Source organism: Scomber scombrus, chromosome 1, assembly GCF_963691925.1.
Source record: "Scomber scombrus chromosome 1, fScoSco1.1, whole genome shotgun sequence".
Lineage (NCBI taxonomy): Eukaryota > Metazoa > Chordata > Actinopteri > Scombriformes > Scombridae > Scomber > Scomber scombrus.
The window spans coordinates 27,074,496-27,097,869 of NC_084970.1; the positions used below are offsets into that span (position 1 = coordinate 27,074,496).

At 37.7% G+C, this 23,374-nt stretch overlaps 2 protein-coding genes across 3 annotated transcripts; one reads left to right on the top strand and one right to left on the bottom strand.

Annotated features, from left to right (window-relative positions):
- Positions 1-1,200: 1,200 nt before the first annotated feature.
- LOC133977944 (BTB/POZ domain-containing protein 1-like) lies at positions 1,201-9,311 on the top strand. Of its 2 annotated transcripts, none has more exons than XM_062416248.1 (8): positions 1,201-1,727; positions 4,069-4,225; positions 5,710-5,815; positions 6,020-6,217; positions 6,378-6,570; positions 6,688-6,775; positions 8,557-8,703; positions 8,818-9,311. In XM_062416248.1, the coding sequence occupies exons 1-8, from the start codon at positions 1,300-1,302 to the stop codon at positions 8,974-8,976; spliced, it is 1,476 nt and encodes a 491-aa protein (XP_062272232.1). In that variant the 5' UTR covers positions 1,201-1,299; the 3' UTR covers positions 8,977-9,311. The 2 variants fall into 2 exon arrangements, with proteins under 2 accessions (XP_062272232.1, XP_062272241.1); XM_062416257.1 differs by having other exon boundaries at positions 6,441-6,570.
- A 10,433-nt stretch (positions 9,312-19,744) lies between these two features.
- Positions 19,745-23,284, bottom strand: LOC133984981 (RNA guanine-N7 methyltransferase-activating subunit-like protein). Its single transcript, XM_062424516.1, has 3 exons — positions 23,042-23,284; positions 22,222-22,389; positions 19,745-20,806 (listed from the first exon to the last, which is right to left on the bottom strand). Exons 2-3 carry the CDS (start codon positions 22,386-22,388, stop codon positions 20,554-20,556), a joined length of 420 nt encoding a protein of 139 aa, XP_062280500.1. The 5' UTR covers position 22,389; positions 23,042-23,284; the 3' UTR covers positions 19,745-20,553.
- Between the last annotated feature and the right edge of the window lie 90 nt (positions 23,285-23,374).

Consider the following 23,374-nt stretch of genomic DNA (forward strand, 5'->3'; position numbering starts at 1 on the left):
TGAGGGTAAATATACACAAAGAACAAAAAATAGCTATACTCATGTAACAACACTGTGATAATAGATAAATTGATTTGAATTATTTCATAGAGGGACCAACAGTTGTCTCGTTTTGTGTAGCACTCTGTTTTTCTTTCTTAATACATTTTTATTTTATTTGTATTTTATTACATTAATTGTATCTGTTTGATTATTCATTTATTTGTGTTCATTTTACAGTCTACTGCTGCTTAATAGTTTATTGTAAGTTTCACACTGATGTGATGCCTGTAGTATTATCATTATTATTAATATTATTATTATTATTATTATTATATAGATTTATTTTGTAGATAATGGTAGCTACAGGAGGTTAGTTTATGTGTTCACTTTTCTTCTGACTCAGAAATAAACTTTTGAAACGACTCATGTAAATAAAAAAAAATCATGTTTATTTGGACACATAAGAGTTTCAGCAGCTTGCCCCAATGTTCTTCATTGTGTGCGATAAAATCCTTTTACTGAATTCACAAGATTTCTATAACAGAGCTGGAGAGAGCAAAATCATCATGACACATGTAACCACAATGGCCACTTTTATGGGAAATACATATGGCCGAAATAAACTGGAATTTATCTTTAAAATATTTGTTGGATATTAAATAAAATATTAAAATATAATATATTTGACACTGGAAAAATCATGTTTTCTTATTTTATTTCAGCACGCAAGTGAAAAAATGATTTCGCATATCTAACAAGGTGTGAAAAAAATCTATGCATTGTTGTGATTTTTGTCTGTTTGTCACATTTGAATTTAGCAATAAAGTTGAAAGAAAATAATGTTTAAAGGTCTGTCCTCCCATTTTTTTCCTTTTTTCTTCCATGTTCCTTTGTTCTGTCTTTGTTATTTATTTATTTATAGTTTGTTCAGATGTGCAAGGGGGAAACATACAGCTGTTAACAATGCTCCAGCGGTGGTGCAGGTGGGAATTTAGAGGAAGGGTATTACAATTACCATTGTTCCCTTTAAAATGTAGAATGAAATCTTCACAGCATAATGTCAAGCATAAAAGCAGTGAAATATGAACAGACACTGAGGATGTCTGTTAAAGCTGCACTCATCAATAAAGAAATAAAAATACAAACGCAAAAAAACAAAACCTGTTTTGGAGGAAGTGCGCATGCGTCATTTCTGGAGCGACGCAACTACAACATCAAGAGAGAGATGGCGTCCGCTGCAGGCACGTAGCGGTCCGTGTGTGAGTCTGTGTGTTATGAACGGACCCGTGTGCAAGTAGACGAGATAAGAGCTAAGTTATGGCGACCGGGAGCGGTGTCGGTGGCGGCTTACCGTCCAACCATGACGGTCAGGAGGCTGCAGCATCCAATGCAGCGGCGGGGCTCTCCACGGTGCCCGTCGCCGGTGCTGCCCCTGCTGCTGCCGCTGCTGGCCCGTCCGCCTCCCAGCATGTCCTCGGCCTTCACCGGGAGCCCATGTACAATTGGCAGGCGACGAAGAGCTCTCTGAAGGAGCGCTTCGCCTTCCTCTTCAACAACGAGCTGCTCAGCGACGTCCGGTTCATCGTGGGGAAAGGCAGACAGGCCCAGAGGATACCGGCCCATAAGTTCGTCCTGGCCGCTGGCAGTGCCGTGTTTGATGCTATGTTCAACGGAGGGATGGCCACAACTTCAGCTGAGATAGAGCTGCCCGACGTGGAGCCAGCAGCCTTCCTCGCCCTGCTTAGGTAGGACAGGTGACCCCCATGTGTATTCAAGAGTGTGTTGTTGTTTTTTTCAATTTTAGAGTGTGATTTATTGATATCACGCCCACACTTTGTTATTCTGTTCCTCAAAACCCCTTCCCCTCGCACTCAAAAAGCCCCTGCTTGTGCTCTGCCTCTGTTCAAACTGTATGCTTGCAGTCAGATGTATTGTTGCTTGTACAGATTTCCCTTCCCACAATCAGGCTGTGCCTTTCAGGTTTCTTGTGCAAAAACCCTGTCAAACTTCACCAACCACTACCAGGTGTAGAAGTACTGACCAATTCAATGACACATGCGTCTTTGCAGTGGACTCCCAGATTAAGCCAAGTTGTGCAGCCTCGCGAGACTTTAGTAATCAGCTAGGGAGGAGCATGGATGTATAAAGAGATCAGGATACAGTGCTGGAGGTTGGGCCCGTTCATTCCTGTGAAGCCAAAAATGCCACTTAATGTAAACTTAGTGTGCACGCTTTATGGGTCCAATGCACCCATGATGGATGCTCACTGGAGACTAACTTCCAGTTCAACCCTCTAGCTAACTATAAAGGGAATAAAACAATTGAATAATGCTGCTCTTATACACTTTTGATATGTGATCGGATCAAATGGAAATGAGTCATTTTGTGGGGGTTGTGATGCCCCCAAAAAAAGTATCTGCTGACTTTGTAGTGTTTGAGTAAAGAAAGCATAACTTAGTTTTATCTCAAAAAATTTTAAAGCCATGCCTGAATATTTCGCTGATTAGGACAACTAAACGTTTACGGGACTTGGTTAGACACAAAAACTAACAGATCAGATCAAGCGAAAGGTAATGGTCCTTTGTGTAATGCTGTCAGACACTTACAATAAAAATCTGTGCCTGTAAAGTGGCAAAAACAAACACTTACAAACACTTTTAGTGGACATGCATTGACATCTGCCCCATCTGATTACATTGCAGCCTGTTTAGCATCTACTGGCTGCAACGATCTCGCTTAACACTGGACCACTTTCAAAAATTGTTGTCCCCATTAGTCACAGTTGGTTTGGTTAATTAAATGCCAAAAATATGGAAAATGCCTAACATTTGCTCAGAGTGCTAAGTGACATTATCAGATGTTTTGTTTTGTCCGAGCAACACTCCAAAACCCAAACATATTGAATTTACAAGGGTTGTTTATATTGGGTTTTAAAATGCGTTTCAGGCATCCGAAAAACAAATGGACAGCCAAGACACATTACCACTCACACCTGTGTGTATCATAAGTGTCCAAGTTGTCCAGCTGACCACTTGTGTTCTGTGCCTTCATGACTTCCACAAGAAGGTCCAAAGGCCCCATGCACAGTTATAACATCAATCTGTCGCTGCACAGACGCCAGATTTCTTTCTTCCAGCTGTTGAGATTGATGCGACAAAGTAATTTGGCGTTGGGGCACTATCACCAAAACAATCACCACATTCTGCATTGGTGCTGGTTGGGGACGCATCAGGACACAACAGTGTTTACACTACAAAAGATATGTGATCAAATGTGTCCAAGATCACCTCAGCAAGTGGTTTGAGTGATGGGATCACAGTGCGTCTTGGTGGTCGCTTACACTTTGTATTTAGCATTGTCCAGTTGTGATCTGATCAGCCGAGATGCATTTTAACACCAAACGGGGTCTAAGAAAAGTAGCAAATTGTCACATTAAATAAGCAGCAAACAGAGATTTTGCTTGAAAAATGACTTTAAGCCGACTGGTTACTGCACATGCCATTTTCAACATCCCTGGTTCAATTCCAGCTGGGGACTTTTGTTGCATGTAATACCCATCTCTTTGTGTCCTGTTTGTCATTTTACTATCAACAGTCCAATAAAGGCAACAAGGCCAAAAAAAGGACTTAAAAACTATTAATTGATTATCAAAATAGTATATAGTATAATAGCCAATGGATCAAGCTCTTTAAATGTTCTGAACACAAGCAGCTTTAGCTTTGCACAAATAAAATACAGTTTGCAAAATTTTAGTTTTAAATCAGGAAGTATGTCATAAAAAGAAGTAAACAAGACTATAAATCTGACCAGATATTCTATGCCAGTTGTTTTGTGTGACTTTTTGAAAGTCATTGCTTCAGACACATTTCAGTCACCTCAATACCAAAACAGTATTGAGGTTCTTTATTCAGCCTTATTGGTTTTTAAGACATATTATCTATAAAGGTGGCACTTACATTCTGCAAATTTACATTTTTACATTTTAAGATTAGTCAGCCTAAAATGTGGTGGGGAAACATTTATGAAATATACTGTAGATTACTGTGAATATCTGACTCTAAACACTGTTCTGTTGCCTCTGTGCAGGTTCCTGTATTCTGACGAGGTCCACATTGGTCCAGAGACTGTTATGACGACTCTGTACACGGCGAAGAAGTACGCTGTCCCTGCGCTGGAGGGTCACTGTGTGGAGTTCCTCACCAAGCACCTCAGAGCCGACAATGCGTTCATGCTCCTCACTCAGGTAATTGTCGTTCACACTGCCAGAAAATACTTAATTCAACTCTATTATGACAGTACTTCAACTCTATTGTAACAGTGCTTTATTGAACTCTGTCATTATAACAGTACTTTATTTAACTCTGTTACAATGGTACTTTATTTAACTTAATGTAAAAGCAGTTTATTTAGTATTTTAGTAGTTAACAGTAGTTTAGAGGAGACAAAATATTGAGATATGTATTGTGAATCGCCATATAGCCTAAAAAATACACCAGTATTATTTATAGGCCGGATTGCCCAGCTCTTTGTGTGTACATGTTTTTGTTTTTTTATGTATTGAGGTTTGTGGATCTGTAAGATTTCTGCCTGTAAGTTTTTCCACAGTACAAAGGAAATGAACTAAATTTAATATGTGGTGCTGTGGAGTCACAGCATTGAAGAATGACATTTGTAGAAATAATGTCTTGGTTTTTACTAGAACTACTCTTTCAAAGAAATGATTCTTATGAAAACTGTGATGTCAGTATAACTGGAACCTTCTGTCCAGAGACACATTTCTGTCTTTCACATTTTATTTTTATGTTTTGAGCAGTATACACCTCCGTTGTACAGGAATGGAGGCAGAAGTTTAAGAGGCTGGTATTTCCAAATGTCAACATAGAAAAGCAAAACTCTGCTTGTCCAGACTCATTACTTGGAAAATTGAGAGAGTAATGAAGCAAAATAAGATTAAGTCAGGACAGGAGTGCCAGTTTAAATACCATCTTGGTCTAGTTTTGGAAACGCATTTTCTGCAACACAATGTAATAATACATTTATGCCATTATCTGGTGCGTCATAATGTCCCACACATCCTACTATTCTTTCCAACTGTTGGAAACTGTCTGGCTTCAGCCCTTAAGTGTAGGATGAAACCATGTTTCTGTCTTTGCATCCACATCAGACCATCTGTCGCCCTTCGATAGTTGAATTTTAATGACATTAGTTGTTCTATTTTCGGTTTATGCTATATTTGTTTGGGTTCTGCTGCTGGCTGTGCCACATTTTCTGAGCCTTCAGGCTGCATGCTCAGTAGTTTTCTGATCAAAGTCACTCCTTTTTTTTGACCAGCTTTGCAAAGGTAAAAATAGACTTCAACTAATACGACTCTTATCAAGCAGCAGTGTGCTCTAAATTGTCAGTGTCATTGCTTGTCTCCTTTTATAAAATTTGAAGACCAGTATTGGCTCAGACTCAGACAGTTTTTGACACATGCATGCAGGATGATCTAAATCAGGTCATGTTGATCGCTCCTTTTAAGTGTTTTCATAATCATCATTTCACCCAACTTCTTTTGTGCTCATCTGAAAAGATATTTTGAAACTCTCCAATAGTAAAATAAATGTAATTGCTTTAAATTTAAAGTGCTGTAATTCCTCTTTGGCGCTTGGAAAGTAAATGATTTGTATCTACCATAAGATGCTGTTGCATGATGCATGTTTTTTTTCTGTTGTGCTTTTGTTACAGGCAAGGTTATTTGATGAGCCTCAGCTCGCCAGCCTCTGCTTAGACACCATAGACAAAAGCACTGCGGACGCAATAAACGCAGAGGGCTTTACAGATATTGACCTTGGTATGTTAGTCTTCTAAAAGTGACATTTCATATTCTGTACTTGTTTGGATCTGAATTCATCTGTGTGTGTGTGTGTGTGTGTGTGTGTGTGTGTGTGTGTGTGTGTGTGTGTGTGTGTGTGTGTGTGTGTGTGTGTGTGTGTGTGTGTGTGTGTGTGTGTGTGTGTGTGTGTGTGTGTGTGTGTGTGTGTGTGTGTGTGTGTAGACACTTTATGTGCGGTGCTAGAAAGAGACACACTAAGCATCAGGGAGAACCGTCTGTTTGGGGCGGTGGTACGCTGGGCAGATGCCGAATGTTACAGACAACAGCTTCCCCCGACCTCGGAGAACAAACAGAAGGTTCTGGGGAAAGCCCTCCCACTCATCCGCTTCCCGCTCATGACTGTTGAAGAGTTTGCTGCAGGTAAGCGCATCACAAACATGGTACATTTTTTCTTTTGTTTTTATTGTAGTAACACTGTTCAGACCAGTGACGCCATAACTGAACATATTCAGCATGTTCCTCATGTGTCCATACAACTCAAACCACAGAAACCAGTTTGATATTCTTTCTTGTGCAACAGGGCCTGCCCAGTCTGGAATATTGTTCGATCGGGAGGTGGTAAATCTGTTTTTACACTTTACAGTAAACCCCAAACCACGGGTCGACTACATTGACAGGCCCCGCTGCTGCCTCAGGGGAGAGGAATGCAGCATTAATAGATTCCAGCAGGTTGAGAGTCGATGGGGGTACAGCGGTACCAGCGACAGAATCAGGTGAGGTGACTGTGATGGTCAGTTGTTCATCGAGGGAAATGGACTGACAGACAGCTGAGGTTACTTGTTCCTTCTTCTAATTGTCTCTCCTATTCTCTCTCCATGTCTTCCTCTTAGATTCAATGTAAACAGAAGAATATCCATAGTGGGTTTTGGCTTGTATGGTTCAATACATGGACCCACTGACTATCAGGTCAACATACAGGTAATTGCTGACATTAAGGCCTAATGATATCCAAGGAGAAAGTCTAAAGTGTTAATACCATCAGTGTGTTTGTGATGGAGAGTTATAAATTTACATATGTCAGTATGAATGGGAATCATTTAGAAATGTTTCAAAACCAGTTCTGAAAGATAATCTGAATTTATTTTTCATTAAAAAAATTAGCCATACTTTTCAAATGTTCAGTGCTTTTCTAAATACAAGCAGTAGTATAAGAACTGTGACTAAAGAAAAAACGGTATAAAAGTGGCAGAATTACCATATAAAACACAAGTTGTCTGATCAAACCATTAAAAATATGGTACAAGCCTGAGCCAGCTCTGGTACTTAACAATGTTTGATTAATTTTGGTCAGTACCAACAAGCTATTGAGGTGTGACCCAACTCTTCTTTTCAGTTAATCCATTTTCTCTCAATCTGTGGTGTGTAATTTCTCTTATTTAAAGGTTTCTTGCATTTCTCAGAAGTTATTTGCACAACTTTAGTGGGGACAAGTGTGAACTTGTTGAATTCAGTTGAAAGTGAGGTGAAGATACAGAGAGTGAAAGTAAACATTACGGTAGACAGAGCAAAGCAGCCGGAGGTATAACAATTGTTTTTACAGATTAGATAGAGCATAAGTGAGAGTTGTGCTCATTCTTTTACCCTGACTCTGGTTTCAACATTGCAATTTGGTCTATAGAGATGACTGCTGTGAGAGAAATGTATATCTGTCTTTTTCTACATATTCCTTATGATTGTTGAACCTCTTTGATGTCTCTATTAAAACCTGATATTTATTGTTTATCAGAAGGCTACAAATATACTATTAAACTCAAATTTAGCTGCAATGAAGACTTATTAACTATTTGGGGAACTCTGTATAAAGCACTCTGTAGTTCTTACCTAAAGAACGTCAAAATTCAAGGTCCACTTGGTAGTTTTTTTCCTGGAGCTTTTAGCTATATTTTACAATATTCTTCAGTAGATGTCATGAAGACAAAGAAAATTCCACCTACTGAAGAAGACTGTGACATCCTGTTGAAAGCTATGATTGTTTTTGTCAGACTCTATGCTTCAGCGGTCAATTATATTCAACTGTTAAGTGTTTCATTGTCAGTTATGCAAAACTAAAGCACAACTCTACTTGAATAACGCCCAGTACATGATGGTAGTTGATGCTTGATTAACTTCCTCAGCCACATCTGAAATCTCTTCGTTTGTTACCTGCTGCAGTATATTTACTTTCTATAATTTTATTTGAGTGTCAGAATTTTCATTATGAAATATATATGCTCTCAATAACTACATGAACGGGCTATCCAAAATCACACAATGCAATGCTTGTTTGCCTTTGATGGATTTGAATATAACAAACATACAACAGCACACCTGTCAACAATGATGCAAAATGCTTTTGATAATTTCTAACTTTGAGCACACACATACAGCGAGGTGCAGACTAGTGTGAGCTTCAAAAGATGTTGATCAAAATAAAACACATCTTTCTTCTCCTACAAACATCTGCATAGATGTATGCCTTCTAAACAACATTAACAGCATCTTTTCCACTTTGTCAGTGCAATGTTTTCTCCAAATAGAAACACATTTTTTTATAAAATGATGTAAGATATGCTCCGACTTATCTAAATATTTAAACATACAATATTTCCTCTTAGCCCATCAGTGGCCTGGGCAAACAGGTTTATGCCCCATTTTTCAATGCAAAATGGCAAATGTGCACATTTTTGTTCATTCAGCTAATACATTATCCTGTTCTGTAGATCATCGAGAGCGACAAACGCATTACACTCGGGCAGAACGACACAGGCTTCAGCTGTGACGGCACAGCAAACACATTCAGAGTGATGTTCAAAGAGCCTGTAGAAATCCTACCTAATGTCAGCTACACTGCATGTGCCACCTTAAAGGTTAGTCTGAACCTGCTTTATTTCAAATAAATCCTGAATTGCACAAATTAACATAATCTGTTATACCCACAATGAGGGTTAATCATGTGTTTGTTTTTTAATTTCACAACTCAGGGCCCAGACTCCCATTACGGCACGAAAGGGTTGAAGAAAGTGACCCAGGAATTGGCAACAGGGACCAAGATGACGTTTCTCTTTTTTAGCTCACCTGGAAATAACAATGGTACATCAGTGGAGGACGGGCAGATACCAGAGATCATCTACTACACCTAGACTTAACACGGTGTCATGCAGACGCACTGAACCAGGGAGACCTCAGACTGCTGGGAAGACTGGACTGCTGGAGATATAGTGCCTCATGATCCCTCGGAATAAAGATTTTTGTCACAGTTTTTTTTTTTGCTGATGCATTTACAGAAAGTATATTTGCATATTTTTTATTGTGCACTGTTATCATTTATTCTGCAGGTGTCTTTAAAGTACTTTGTTTTTGCATTGTAATAAGGATCAATGTGTGTAATGTAACTTTGTCAGTGGTACATGCTGTAATTTATGACTATGTTTGCTTAGCACTTCATTAAAAAAAAACCCAAAAAAAACAAACAAAAGAAAACAAGTTTCAGGACTTATGGTTTAAATAAATGATAGGTTTTTTGGCAATACTATGTCCAACACAGGATTCTTCCTTCTATAAACTCCTGAAGTTGATATAGAGTTTGTATTTTTCCTCTTTCTGTCACTAGGTGATGCCAGATACTCCACATAGCCAGCCACCCATCACTATTACAATAACCAGGGAGCAAGAATGATAGCTCTGTGGATCCCAGCATGAGGATTGTGTGATGCATCAGAGATGTTAAGAATTCATCTAGATTAACTCCATTGGCATCAACTTATTATTTTGCGTGTTTATTTGACTAGATTTTATTTAACTCAATTATAAAAAAATATTGTGACTATTGTTTCAATAATTGGTTCATACAAGACCGAAATCTTAGAATTGTCACATAGTCTTGATCTCTCTTTTTTCAGTAGGTCTAACCAAGTTTGCATTAGAGGCAGAAGCTGGACATTTCATCTATTATTTACCTTTGGATACCTTTGTAGCTTCTCAGCTCACTTGCTAACTTAATTTCACACACTGTCACAGTGACACCTGTTCAGGTGTTAAAACGGATTCAAGTTGGTGGGAAGCTGCACAGTTTGTCCTATCATGGTTTGTTTTCATAAATCGTAATTTGTTTTTTTTCTTAGTTGATTAGTTAAGCTATTCCAAAATCTTTCCACACACTGGCAACTGCAGAAGTACTCTGTAGGAAACAAATACCCCTGATTGTAGATTACTGATCCATCAATCCATAATTTCTGTTGAAAAATCATTTTAAAACTTTCCTTCCTTTCTTCTTGTTTGATTTGCCTCTTCAGTCTATGATTGGGGCCACACCAGCAATTTGGTATTTCATCTGAATAAAGTTTTGGGACAGGCTAGAAAGTTTTTTTTTTTAAAGAACAGTAAAAATCAATACAGCAGAGTCCAAGATATCCTGATTTTAAGTTGGTTGAGTAAAGCTTTAAAACCACTGAATCATTTAAGTTTAATAATGCTATTCCTCTTCAGACTCTCCCAGACTGAAAAACACGACATTGGGAATCACTGACAGAATCTCAGTCTTCTACCATATTGTAAATTGTTTTGCGCAGGTGATTGTTGTTGTATCTCAAAAACAAGAATTTGAGGGAATACTTAAAAATCATTGACATTTCTGACCAAAAAAAAACATGTTAGAATTTAACAAGTGAAGATAAAGACTTTAAGACAACTGAATTGCTGCACAATACAATGTCCTTCAGATCATACTATTTAAGCCTCAATTGGATCCTCCTAAATCCCAAATCAGTAGCCTAATGCCAGATTACTTCTTGAATGTGGTCAGTTCTGATTGTCAGCACAATGCCAGCGAAAAGAAAAGAAAAAAACGGTGCTGTCTGCTGAAAGCTGCGTCTACTGCACAGAGCCGAAGTGCTCTTAAAATTGCATAATCTGCACATTCATAGGAGAAAGGTGGTGGAAACAAGACCACTTTGGATGGCAGTGAGTGGGCTTTGACGAGGAGAGTGATCCGCAGAGGCTGAGTCACCGAGACCTGAGAGCTTATCCCGCTGACTGCCCACTTAGACAGCCTTTAATACAGAAAGAACCAAGAGAATCAGTTTGAGACAGGTTTTCACCACCCACCAGGTACAAAACGCTCAAACACCAGGAGGACAAAAAGACTAGAGCACCAACACAGTCTCCTGCTCTCACTTGTGTTAAAAAAAGTATTCGGTATTGTAATATATTCAGAGGGTTGATGAAAGGAAAGCTGCTGATACTAAAGGATTGAAGAGGCAAATTTGAAGCTTTGGAGGAATAAATACCTCAAGCTCAGCTATTAGATTACAAATCCACATTAGTAATTTATCATTTTCAGATGTGTGGTTGTATTTCTGACTGTTTTTGTGTGGGTGGGTGTAGATAGCAGCAGTATGGTCTGCCTTTCTCTGTCCATCTACTTGAACACTGACAGCAGGGAGGAGGATTTATACCTCAGCTGTTTTTGTTGGTGTTTGGTACTGTGGCAGACTTGCATTGCCATGAGCAAAACAGACAAAGGTCAACAAAGGTTTTGGGTGAAATGTCTCGACGACTGAATAGATTGAAACTTAAACAATAATTTGTTGCTCAGAATAATGATCCAATAACTTTTCATCTAAAACCACCATCAGGTCAATTTATAACTTAACCCTGTAAAACAAAACATTCCCATCATCCTCAACTGAATACTTTGCATTTACCACTAATTTGCAAATGTTAGCATGCTAACAAGCTAAAATAAGATGGTGAGCACCCCGCCTGAACATGTTACTTTGTTATTCTGAGCACATTAGCGTGCTAACTTTAGCATTTAACTTAAAGTATTCACCCCACAATGCTGCTGTATTGTGGCTTTAAAGTATTCAGATCCTTTACTTAATTAAAAGTACCAATACAGCAATGCAAAAATACTCCATTACAAGAAAAAAGTACATTTGTATTAGTAAAAGTAGTGGTTTGGTCCCTCTGACTGATATATTATTATATATGACATAATTAGATTATCAATACTGAAGCCTCTGTGTTAGAGCAGCATGTTACTGTTGTAGCTGCTGGAGGTGAAGCTAGTTTCAACTTTATATACAGTTAGCTAGTTTAGTCCAGTGTTCTCCAATCTAGGGATGGTCACCTCCAAAGTGTCACCAGATAAACCTGAGGGGTCATGAGATGATTAATGTGAGAGGAAAGAAGAAAAAACAAAGTTCTGATACACAATATAGTTTTCACATTTTGGACTTTTTATAATCTTTGATTTTTGGCAAAATATTGGATAATTTATTGAAATGAAACCATGTGAGTAACAACTCATAGACATCTGAAATGTGACCCCGACTACACACTGCTTTTTGTAAGACGTCAAAAGCCAAAAAGGCTGTAACCACTGGTTTCATCTTTAACAATGTGTTGAATTTTAAAAGCATGTTATATAATCCATTGTGTCAAACCTTCATCTGAAAAGTAACTAAACCTGTCAAATAAATGTAGCATAGTAGAAAGTACAAAATTTCCCTCTGAAATGTAGTGGAGTTGGAGTATAAAATAGCATCAAATGGAAAAAGTAAAGTACAAGTACCTCAAAACTATATTTAAGTACAGTACTTGAGAAGATATACTTTCCACCACTGAAGGCAGCTGAGTGTAAGATAGACATGGAGGAGGTTTCACCGAAGTTGCAACATGTAAGTTGTAACAAGATTTCTACTAATCAGACAGCACCCCTTACTTGCTGCCTATATATGAGTATGCAAGTACTCAGAAATGTATCTGCATTTTTTATCTTACTGTTATTTTTTAAAATATGTCTTTGCTGCAAAAAGACAGGTCCCTGATTTTTAGCCCAGCCACTGAATTAGGTGCCACTAGTATATGTAACCCACAACTTAACACAATCATTCATATACACTGAGATATGAATGAAGCAGCACTGAGGCAGAGATTTAAATTGTCATTACATAAATTAAGAAAAACAATCATAAAATCATTTTTTGGGGGCTTTAGCCGATCTATTATTCATTTAAAGCCTAAAGACATCATATTTAGTTAATTTAAGGCTTCAGTCAGTCCTGCCTTATCTCCAATCTTCCTTTGTGCAGTCTGATTAATTTAAACCAACCACATTAGGGCATTTGTAAAAATCCTTTTTAGAAGATTTTCCTGAAAACTAAATGAAGTTATTCCAGGACCACGCTTAATCAGTCATCCTGAAATTGGACTGTGGTGCACAGCCTTTCCTGCAATTTTCCATTGTGATTAATCTGAGATGTAACATGGTTTTTTAATTTAAATATTCTGTACACACATTTAAAAACATATATTCATAATGTTCTGTCGTGAGATCCAGCACTGAATATGTGTCCAGACCACTTCTTAACAACATCAACCTGCAGGGATGTGTGTGTGTGTGTGTGTGTGTGTGTGTGTGTGTGTGTGTGTGTGTGTGTGTGTGTGTGTGTGTGTGTGTGTGTGTGTGTGTGTGTGTGTGTGTGTGTATGTGTGTGTGTGTGTGTGTGTGTGTATTCGTCCCTACTTGTCCAGCTGGTGGGACTTATGCAATCTGTATTTTAATGATGCAAGACTGTTGGGTAATTAATTACCAAGTACATATATAGGACTGTGTGGTGAGCATCAGTAATAACCCCAGGTGCTGCTGAAACACTGGTGTTGAGCTTGTGCGTTGTTCATGTCTATTGAAACTGTACATTTGTGACTCTGTCTCACTTTTTTGTTCAGAAGAAAAAAACAAGGAGGGTAATACCTGCTGTTCTCTTGTCTCACTATCAAAAATGTAAGCCTTACGGAAATATACATTTTGTAGAGAATGTAAGATACATACACATGACATAATGATAATAGTGACGGTGGAGATGGCTGTTAAATAAAATGCCACTGGTTCTTATTGAATTTCTTCTCAATGAAACAACTTATGAGGCCAGTCTTGTGTAATATTAGACTATTTACTTATTTTCACAGTAATTTTTTTTCTTTCAGAAAAAGTTTTTCTTTAAAGTTAAGAAGATTATTTCCAGACTGGTTGTTGTCTGATTTTCCTTTATTTGAACTTCATTTGTTAATAAAAAAACAAAAAACAAAACATGTTTTGCATTGCCCATTTCCAGATTCTATTGTATGATATAGAAGTCTGATTCTGCCAACAAAAAAAGAAAAATTAGATTTAAAAAACTCTGCATATCATAAACTAAAATACTCATATTTATTGTTTTATTCATCAGATACATCAAATTATGACATACATAAAAAAATTAATGAAACTTGTGTTTTGTGTTTCTTTGTATGTACTTTGTTGAGTTTTGTACTTAAATGTAGGTTAATATATGTATTGTTGAATCTTGTGCAGTTTCACAAGTATTTTCTATCTATTGAGTTTTATGTACTTTCAAGGCCCATCTAGGGACAAGCATTGTGAACTATCTTAAATAATACTCTTTTTAAAAAGCTGTGGAATGTGGCATTAATTCATGCTATATACTAAAATATATATATATATACTAAAGTAATCTTATAAATTTAATTTAGAATGTCAAAATTTTGACTCCAGGGAAATGTTATTATTGTTGTTTTTTTATTTTTATTTTTTTAAATAATGCATAACTTCACTTTTTTATGACAGTAATGGGCTTCCATACACTTTCCACAGTTCTGAGAAACATTGTCTCTTTTTATGGATTTTTAAAAATCAATTTAGGCCTTTTTCAAAGCAGACATTTTGACATATCATTGCAGGAAAAGCACAGGTGTTACTAATAACATGAAAAATGTCTCTGTTCTTATCGAGTTTCCCAGGAAGCAATGTAACAGTGAGTCAGCATGACAAATACACTTGTACTTCTTCTACTGGGACGTGTGAAAAAGACCTATTATTTATAGTGTAGCGGCCTCAGGTTTAATTTGACTCTTTGATTAGATTAATATTCAACAATGTACATTTTCAGCGGTGGATCGATGAGGCTCTCTGGAGGGCACTGATGCTCGTCATTCTGAAGTCTAATTGCAGACTCGTAGGCAGTGTGCACAGAGCAGGCTGGAGACTGAAAACATTTCCATGCAATACACTGCTGAATGTAAGCAGTATGTCCCTTCATTTTTTGGACAATAAAACAAAAACCGGCTTCACTTCTGAACCGAAAAGATTCTGGGAGTTTTGTGTGAATACAGATGACATGTCAGCCTGTTTTGGGGGGCAAAGCATTGGTTTGGAAGATAAAGGTAGCTGAGGATGGACTGAACAACAGACGTAATGTCTCAGCCGATGGGAGCTCGATAACATCTTGGTTCTGATGATTTACCCGGATGTTTTGATAACAAGCGACAGACTAACTCTAAGCTTACTGTGTGTGGCAGTATTCCTAAAGCCTGCCTACACGTTCCTGTGGAGACACCACCAGATATAATCAGACTAACAAGCTCCCCTTGGCAGCATAGTCCACTGTCTTTACATGGATGACCTGACTGGCTGCATGATTAACTTACAGAGCGTGCAGTTGAATGAGCAAGGAACAAGATGTCATCAAATGTGATCTTCAGCAGCAATTATTAGAGCCTATTCTTAAGTCTAAGTGCATGTATTAGTGTTTGCTTGTCTGCACGTGTACATCCATGTGACTGGGCGCAATTGTGTACATATTTGTATGTACCCTATGAAGCTGTGGGCATTTATTTCAACAGAAAGAGCAGAGCATGAGTACCCTGCCATTCAGACACGTCACATGTTACATGAACCCTCTCCACTGTCTGCTGGGGGCTGGCTGGCCTGGGCCAACCTTAGCCCCTGCACTCTCCAACACCAGATGTAGGTCGTTGAATGCTACAGGGGCTGGGGGATGTGGTGTCTGTGTGTGTTGATGGGTTGGTTGTGTGTATGGGGGGGGGGGGGGGTTCCATGTCCATGTCAACAAGGACATGGCCCCCAGCACACTTTCTCCATTGCTGTCACATTGCATCGTCACAAACATGCCACATGAAGCCTGACAGCCTGGCAGACCATACTGAGGGGACTCTCACTGGTTTCTTACTGTGGTTCTCTTCATTGTGTTCCTTCTGTTATGTTGTCCATGCCTCGCTGTGCATTAACAGCTTATTTTTTAAGATGTAATATGTAATGGATTTAATCATAAGGGGCAGTGATTAAAAACTATCCTCACCCAAAAATCCAAATGCTTTGTGCTCTGGTAACATGATGAGTACAAATGAATGACTATGGCATTCCCGGTGCTCTGTGGTACCTTAAGGGCTGAATTAACATGTTGACCCCTGGATTAGTAGATGTGTCTAATTGGTTACCTAATAATACCGACCGCTACTGCTATTATTATAATTTTTGCCCACTGCTATCACTTTTATTATTAAACATATTTCTATAATCATTATTGCTGTTATTGTTTTTTTGTTGTTGCTGTGCTTCTGTCTGTCTGTCTCTCCTCTCTCTCTCTCTCTCCCCATTTTTCTCTCAACCCAACAGGTCAAGGTAGATGGTCGCCCATCTAGAGCCCAGTTCTGCTTGACGTTTCTTCCCATTTTCCTTCCCACTCTTGCCAATTGCTTGCTCATGGGGAAAAGTTGGGTCACTGTTGGACAAGCTCTATATGAAAAGTGTCCTGAGATACCTTCTATTGTGAATTGATACTATATAAATAAAACCGACTTGACTTGAACTCCTGAGGATGTCTGACTGTAAATGCTTTCCTCCCTCCAAGTAGATTGGTAAGGTACAGGGAACACAATACAAAAGTGATTATCATGCAAAGAATATCCATGTGAATTGAAACAAAATAACTTGACAAACCAAAGCAACCTACACCCTCCCACCCCCTAGACTCTATACCCTATGGCTGCAAAGAAGAAAAAGAAAAGACACAAACAAAGCTACAAAGCTTACTGTACCGTATAATCTATTTGTACACACATATTTAATACTGTACACAGTGTTGAAATCCACAGTCCAGACAACCAGATGGAAAAACAGCATGTTAATGAAACGGTATTCTCCTCCCCTACTTTGTCCTCCAAATCTGTTCACCCCCTAAAAATTAAAGGAGTAGTTTGAACTCTTAGATGGGAATGCTTTATCAATGCTTGAATAGATTCTATTTTAGCTCCTTGTGCTTCAAATCATAATACTTTATAAAATAACTGTTTCCATTTAAATAAGTTTGAGGGGGGGTTTCCATTTCATAACCAGGATTTTTTTTGATGCTGTTAGTCCTGCAAACAAAACTCTCTCCTTATGTAAAGGTAGAGTTACAGATTGATCATCATTCAATAGCATGAGGTATGGAAGATCGGGTACAGAAGTTTCCAGTATGGCAGAGAAATAGAGAGAGAAATAGAGGCATCCAAAGTAAACTTTTGGACCATCTCACATTAGGGTTATGGATGGAAGTACCAATTGATTTTGTAGTGCATTAGGTCCATTTAGGGTTTTGAGTAATTATTAATTTGCATCTTTTTCTTGGTGTTATTTAAAATCTGTGAATTAACTTATAGTGCGGTAGTGGGTTATAATTGTAAGAAGAAAGAGTTGTGTTACATGCTCTGCAAATTTACATTGAAATCATACTCGCTTAGATCAATATACAGCAACACAGTCTACAGGTCTGTTCCATTTTGTTTTGTAAATTCTTGATACAGTTAAGAGGCAAAACCAATCACTGACTTCACCACAGTCATTTAATTCAACAAAGGATAAAGTGCTAAGGGTTGATGGCAGGGGACACCGTAGGTATACACTGCTCTACATAGCAGTAGGCACATGAAGAGAGGTGTTGAAAATTATTAGAGTTTATTCTGAGGAGGACACGAATAAGTCATTTGACTCAAAACCACTAATGTCAACCTTGTGGGGCCCTTGTAGGGCTTTTTGAATAAACATTAATGTCTGCCAAATTTCATGTCAATCCATCCAATAGTTGATGAGATATTTCAGTCTGGACCAGAGTGGCCAATGGCAATATCATCTATAGATCTATGCCAAAGTAAAGTATGTTGATTGTTGATATGTTGTTTTGTGCAATGCCTGTAAAAAACATACTATGAAGATTTTAGTATATATTGTGTAAAATGTGTATGTAGTATGGGATACAGTATTTTTCTCAAATCCATATTACATACTCATTCTAAGCAGATTGTGAGTATGTGTTCACACTAGAAAATGGTACAGTAGACAATGACATTATAGACTACTCAAAACAGTCACTATGCAAACTTAAAAAAAACTACATAAAATAACATTATGCCCTTTGTCTAGTTTAATTAGGCACTGTCATTCTAAAGTTGCACTTTGATTAATTATTGTATCATTTAACATTAACATAAAGCTATGCGTTTATTTCTTGTATAGTAACTGCAAAACTATGAAGATAAGTACATAGTATGCACTTTATACAGTTAATATATAGTAGGGCTTTGGGTGCACCTTATGCTGAAGTATTGTACACTAACTGCAAAAACAGTATACTGTGACAATAAGTATGCAGTACATGCAGCAATTTTCCTGTTACTCTATTCACTCCTTAAAAAAATCTCCATGAGAAATGTAGAAATGTGACTTGTGCTGACCCTTCACTGTAATGTCATGTTTAATACCAAGACAGTGACCTAATTCCTTTCTATGCTGCCACAGTCCAACAGTTACATTTTGTTATTTCTTTGCCAATAAATCCCTGTTTTACTTTCTCTGTCTCCATCTCTGTCCAGCACATCCCCTCTCTGTGAAGATGCAGCAATCTAGGGTGAAGTTTCTCTAATCTAAACTGATTGCAGTGATGGCAGCCTTCCCTGCTGTGTGCCAGTTTCAGCACATCCCCCACACACATTCTCCCTAACCCGCCTCTCCTACCTCCCTTATCATCACAGCTGATTGCACTGTTGAAGTCCAAATGAACTGTTAACCCTATCTTCATCATGACCCTTAAATAGAAACCACAGAAACGCATTCAGGCAGTGACATAAACAATGCTGAGTGTTTCTGCGTGTGCACTAGAGCTGTGGAGTGGGTCATTGTGTCCAAAGTCACCATTTGTCACTTAATTGAGATCCGCTGACTGTAAATGGATAGAGAGACACAAGGCCTGACATCTTTAGGCAATGAGCTACATATGCCATAGCCAATGATGCGAGTTGCAATAATGTATTAATGATGCACATAAATATTTCAGTTGTTTTTCCCAGTGTGAACTATTGGTCTTAGGCTCCTTCTGGGCTGAATTTCTCTTCACACTCAGTACAGACTGACAATAAACGCTGAAACTATGAAACAGCTGAAATGTGGCTTCAATAAATCCTTTATTTCTGAGCCTGAGATAAAACTTGGACACAAGCATGACTGCATCTTTTAGGGAAAACATTGGGGCAGATTTAATATTAGTCACAGCTGAAAATTGTGCAAAATAAAGTGACTTGACTTAAATGTAGTTCGGGACCAATCATATGCAATATGTCTAGGCAGTGAAGCCTGAACTTTTTGGCCCGTGTTGCCTTATATTTAAAAAATCAATGTCAATTTGTGTCCTCCTGTCACAAGTTATGGCCCTACTGTGAACATGAGTTGTGATAAGTTCAAACAGTGACTTTTACTGCTTAGATTGCTTCATTTAAAGGATATATTAAGCCTGAGGAGGAGTAAGTATATAATATTTTACAAGAACAAAAGAGAAGCTTAATTTAGAGAAAAAGTTAGAAATAAAACCAACCTAATTTTTAGTGCCAGAAACATATCTCGATTTCTTATACTTGTAATCATCTTGTGACCCCCAGCTTGGTAACTACTCCTGTAAAACAACAACAAAAGCAGAGAGTGCTTCATGTTGTTGTGCTGACTTCAATAACACTGTCTCCATTATTCGGTTGTGTTGAATGTTGAGTGCAATAACCTCACAAAACAGAAACTAATTAGGAAAATACACATTTATTGACAACATTTGTATCCTCATATCATTGTGACACAGAAAAATAAAGCTGCATTACAAATAGATTTTCTCTGGTAATTCATCCACCTCCTGAAACAACACTGGACTGTAGAATTTATAAACAGTCTGATATCTCAGCATGTAAATACATAGAGGTAAAACTACTGTAACACAAAACTCCTCAGTGATGTTTCTCAGTTACAGAGTGATAATCAAATATTGTTAAAAACTGCCCACTTGTCTGAAATGTTAAAATGTAAATTTTCAGTATGAGTTTCAGTATTGGTGAAACTACTAATTACTTTGAAGCCAGAGGTTTTCATTAAATAGGAGGAATTTGAAAAAAAAAAAAAAGGGCAATTTAATACTATGGCAGGACTGAGCAATATGGGACAAATTAACTCTCCAGATTAACAGATTTTCTTCAGCTAGCAGTATTTATCATGAAACCTGTTAATGTTTGAAAAATAACCAGTTGTTTTTCATATGGTCATTTAAACAGACTATTGTACAAGTCAAATAGCTTTGTGAAATACTGAAAGTCTGGTAAAAATCTGGATGAGTATGTGCTTTGGAATGAAACTATCACAATATTAAAAATGTTTAACAGAATTACAATGACGCATACTAAATTACTACTACTGATATTTTACTCAGCCCTCAGAATATTGTAAGACTGTGGCTGTGAGTCATGTATAAAAAAATCAACTGTTGCACACTGCCACATGTGGTATTGCGATGCAAGTTATAAAGATACTATAAATACTGTCAACACCTGAGAGACTGCAACTGAGATCAGTAGCGGTCATAATGTGGTTTCTGATGATGGGAGTTGTATCCCTGGTTGGAGCTTGATTGATGCCCACTTCCATGTCCCCAGTTCCTGTCTCTGTCTCGGTCTCTGTCTCGTTCTCGGTCTCTGTCCTGCCATTGTTGCTGCCCATGATGCTCCCCTCTCCAACCCCGGTCTCTTTCCCAACCCCGGTCTCCTCTCCAACCCCGGTCTCCTCCCCAACCACGACCTCCATGTCCACGACGGTCCTGGTACCTAAAAGGGAGACACATACATTATATATGACATCATTAAATTATTAATAATGAAACGTCAGTTTGTGAGCATCATGTTACTGTTGTAGCTATATACAGTTATGAGATGATAAATGGGAGAGGAAAGAAGAAAAAAATAGTTGTAATGAACACATTTTTTTCCCAAATTTTTTTTTCTCTTCTTGGTGAAATATTCATCATTTGAACATTTATTGAAATGAAACCATGTGAGAAATTTAGAAAGAAAACTACTCAGTGGAGCTGCTAACAACTCAGATATCCGAAATTAGGGATGCACTGATCTGAGTTTTTCAGTCTCGACACCTATAGCTAGGCTTTGGGTATCGGCCGATACGGAGTACCGTTCTGATACCAGTGAGTAGTTTATAAGCTGTACGTATCACTGTGTGGAAGAGACTGGGATCATTTATATGTGAAGTAACATAAGGCTTGACTTAACATTACTTTCCTAACTTTGTAAATCAAAATGCAACAAATAAATACAGATATGAATTCACTGAAATGTTTTTTATTAAAATAATGGTATCTGATACCATATTGGCCCATTGTCACAGGCACTAGATCCAGCTGTTTGAGTAAGTATCCGACTCATATCCAATATGAATATCAGTACATCTCCATCTGAAATACAACCTCTTCTACACACTGCTTTTTGTAAGACCTCAAAATCCATTTCGAAAGTGTGTTATATATTATCCACAGTGCCAAATCTTTAACTGAAAAATAACTTTAACTGTCTAATATAAAATATAAACATAAATATAGAGTAGCATAAAGTCAAGAAGTACTCAAGTAAAGTTCCTAAAATTGCTCTCAGGTACAGTACTTCTGTACATTTATTTAGTTACTTTCCATCACTGCTTCATAAGTGCATAAAAAAACAGTTAAGTAATTACAGATTAATCTTCAAGAATACATTTTTTAATTGGTTTTAGTGTTTTTGCTTTCACATAGTGTCTCTTTTAAGACTAGCTTTTTATTTAGTTTTTGTCATGAGTGACACTTTGTTGTAATGTCTGATGTAGAGAGGGGGCAATACAAAAACTTTATTTTCTTACTTACTAACTCGAATAAATGGAAAACAATACACCTCAACCTCATTTCAAATTTGTAGGAGTCGAATATTACTGATGAATATTTTGGAAAATTCAGAAAAACCTGATGTCTCACAAGGTATAAGTCAAAAGATCTCTATGTGCACAGTTACATTCATGGGATACTACCATTAGCTATAGAAACAAGTAGTTTTGATGGTTTCTGTGATGATGGAGGGTTTAGTTTGTTATGTGATGGTGTAGCAGTGTAAAGTTATGTTCTTGTAGGATAAATATATAACAGTATAACGCTATTTTTGGTGCTATACTTCTACACAATATCATCACTAACCCAACTGACCTGTTGTCTCTGCCTCCACGACCTCCTCCACGACCCCTCCAGTCCTCCACCATGGGAGGGACGTCTGCTGGCCGGTTCACATATTTCTGGTATTCATGGTCCTCCGAGGAAAATCTGTCGGCAAACATCTCCTCGTAGGTCTGCTGTTTTTCCGTGGTCTCAGTCATTCTGCATAGAAACAATAAAAGCTGTTAAGATCAGATCAGACAACATGAGAATAGATAAGAGGCTTTTGTATTGATTAACTTTGTTAGAAATTCAAATTGACACAAAAAGTGCAGAAGAAAAAAAGCAGCAGCATAAAGGGTGAAAGTGATAAAATAAAACAAATAAAAAATACTGTTGATGTTTTTGTGGTGTAATTACAGATGACTGACTGTTTTTCCAGCCTGTGTGTAAAGTGTGTAACCATGCTGCAAGTTAAATCACTCTGAGTACTATCTGTGTAGGCTGCTGTTAACATAAGTATATACTCGTGTAGATTATTCAGGTATGGATATATGATGTGTCGATTATTCAGGTATACATATTTAGTTCATTGGGTTATCATGCACTTTAAAACCTAGTAGTAGCTACCCGATCTTTCTATTATTTCTGTTCTATTCATTTTTAGTATTTGAGTTAGTGTATTTATTTATAGTATATGATCATGATCATGATCATGACCATTAACATTTGTATTTTACATACTCTAGTCGCAGTGTGTAACCATGCTGCAGGTTAAATCCCTGTGCACTGATCTGGAGCCAGTTAGCATTAGCACAAGCTACAAACAACACAAACACGCTGATAAAAACCGTTTTCTTGAATGAACACAAACCTTTTAAGACGTGAAGAGTTGGTAGCTTTCTTGTTGTTTAGTATAGTAGTTAGCTTCTGCAACTCATTAGATTAATACGCGCTTTAGTAGAGTTGTTAGCTTTTACACTAAATGTGTTTCACGAAATGCATTAATTTCCTGGTGCTTCTCTAAAATACTTCCCCCTGACTCCTCTCTCCCGGAACTTTTCTTCAAGGTTCCGGGAGCGGGCGCACCTGCGAGTGATTGACACTTACCTGCCTGTTAAAAAACAACAACCCTGCGATCATTGTCTGAGCGGCGTTATTTGACTTTAAACATAAGTTAAAGTGACACATTTTGAGTAAAAAAATA

What these genes read in the sequence shown, in the direction of transcription:
- LOC133977944 (XM_062416248.1), top strand. Translation starts at nt 1,300, where the DNA reads ATGGCGACCGGGAGCGGTGTCGGTGGCGGCTTACCGTCCAACCATGAC. An exon ending in CGTTCATGCTCCTCACTCAG is followed by an intron (nt 4,226 to 5,709) that starts GTAATTGTCGTT and finishes CTTTTGTTACAG; the next exon opens with GCAAGGTTATTTGATGAGCC. An exon ending in ACTATCAGGTCAACATACAG is followed by an intron (nt 6,776 to 8,556) that starts GTAATTGCTGAC and finishes CCTGTTCTGTAG; the next exon opens with ATCATCGAGAGCGACAAACG.
- LOC133984981 (XM_062424516.1), bottom strand. Translation starts at nt 22,388, where the DNA reads ATGACTGAGACCACGGAAAAACAGCAGACCTACGAGGAGATGTTTGCC. An exon ending in CGTGGAGGCAGAGACAACAG is followed by an intron (nt 20,807 to 22,221) that starts GTCAGTTGGGTT and finishes TCTCCCTTTTAG; the next exon opens with GTACCAGGACCGTCGTGGAC.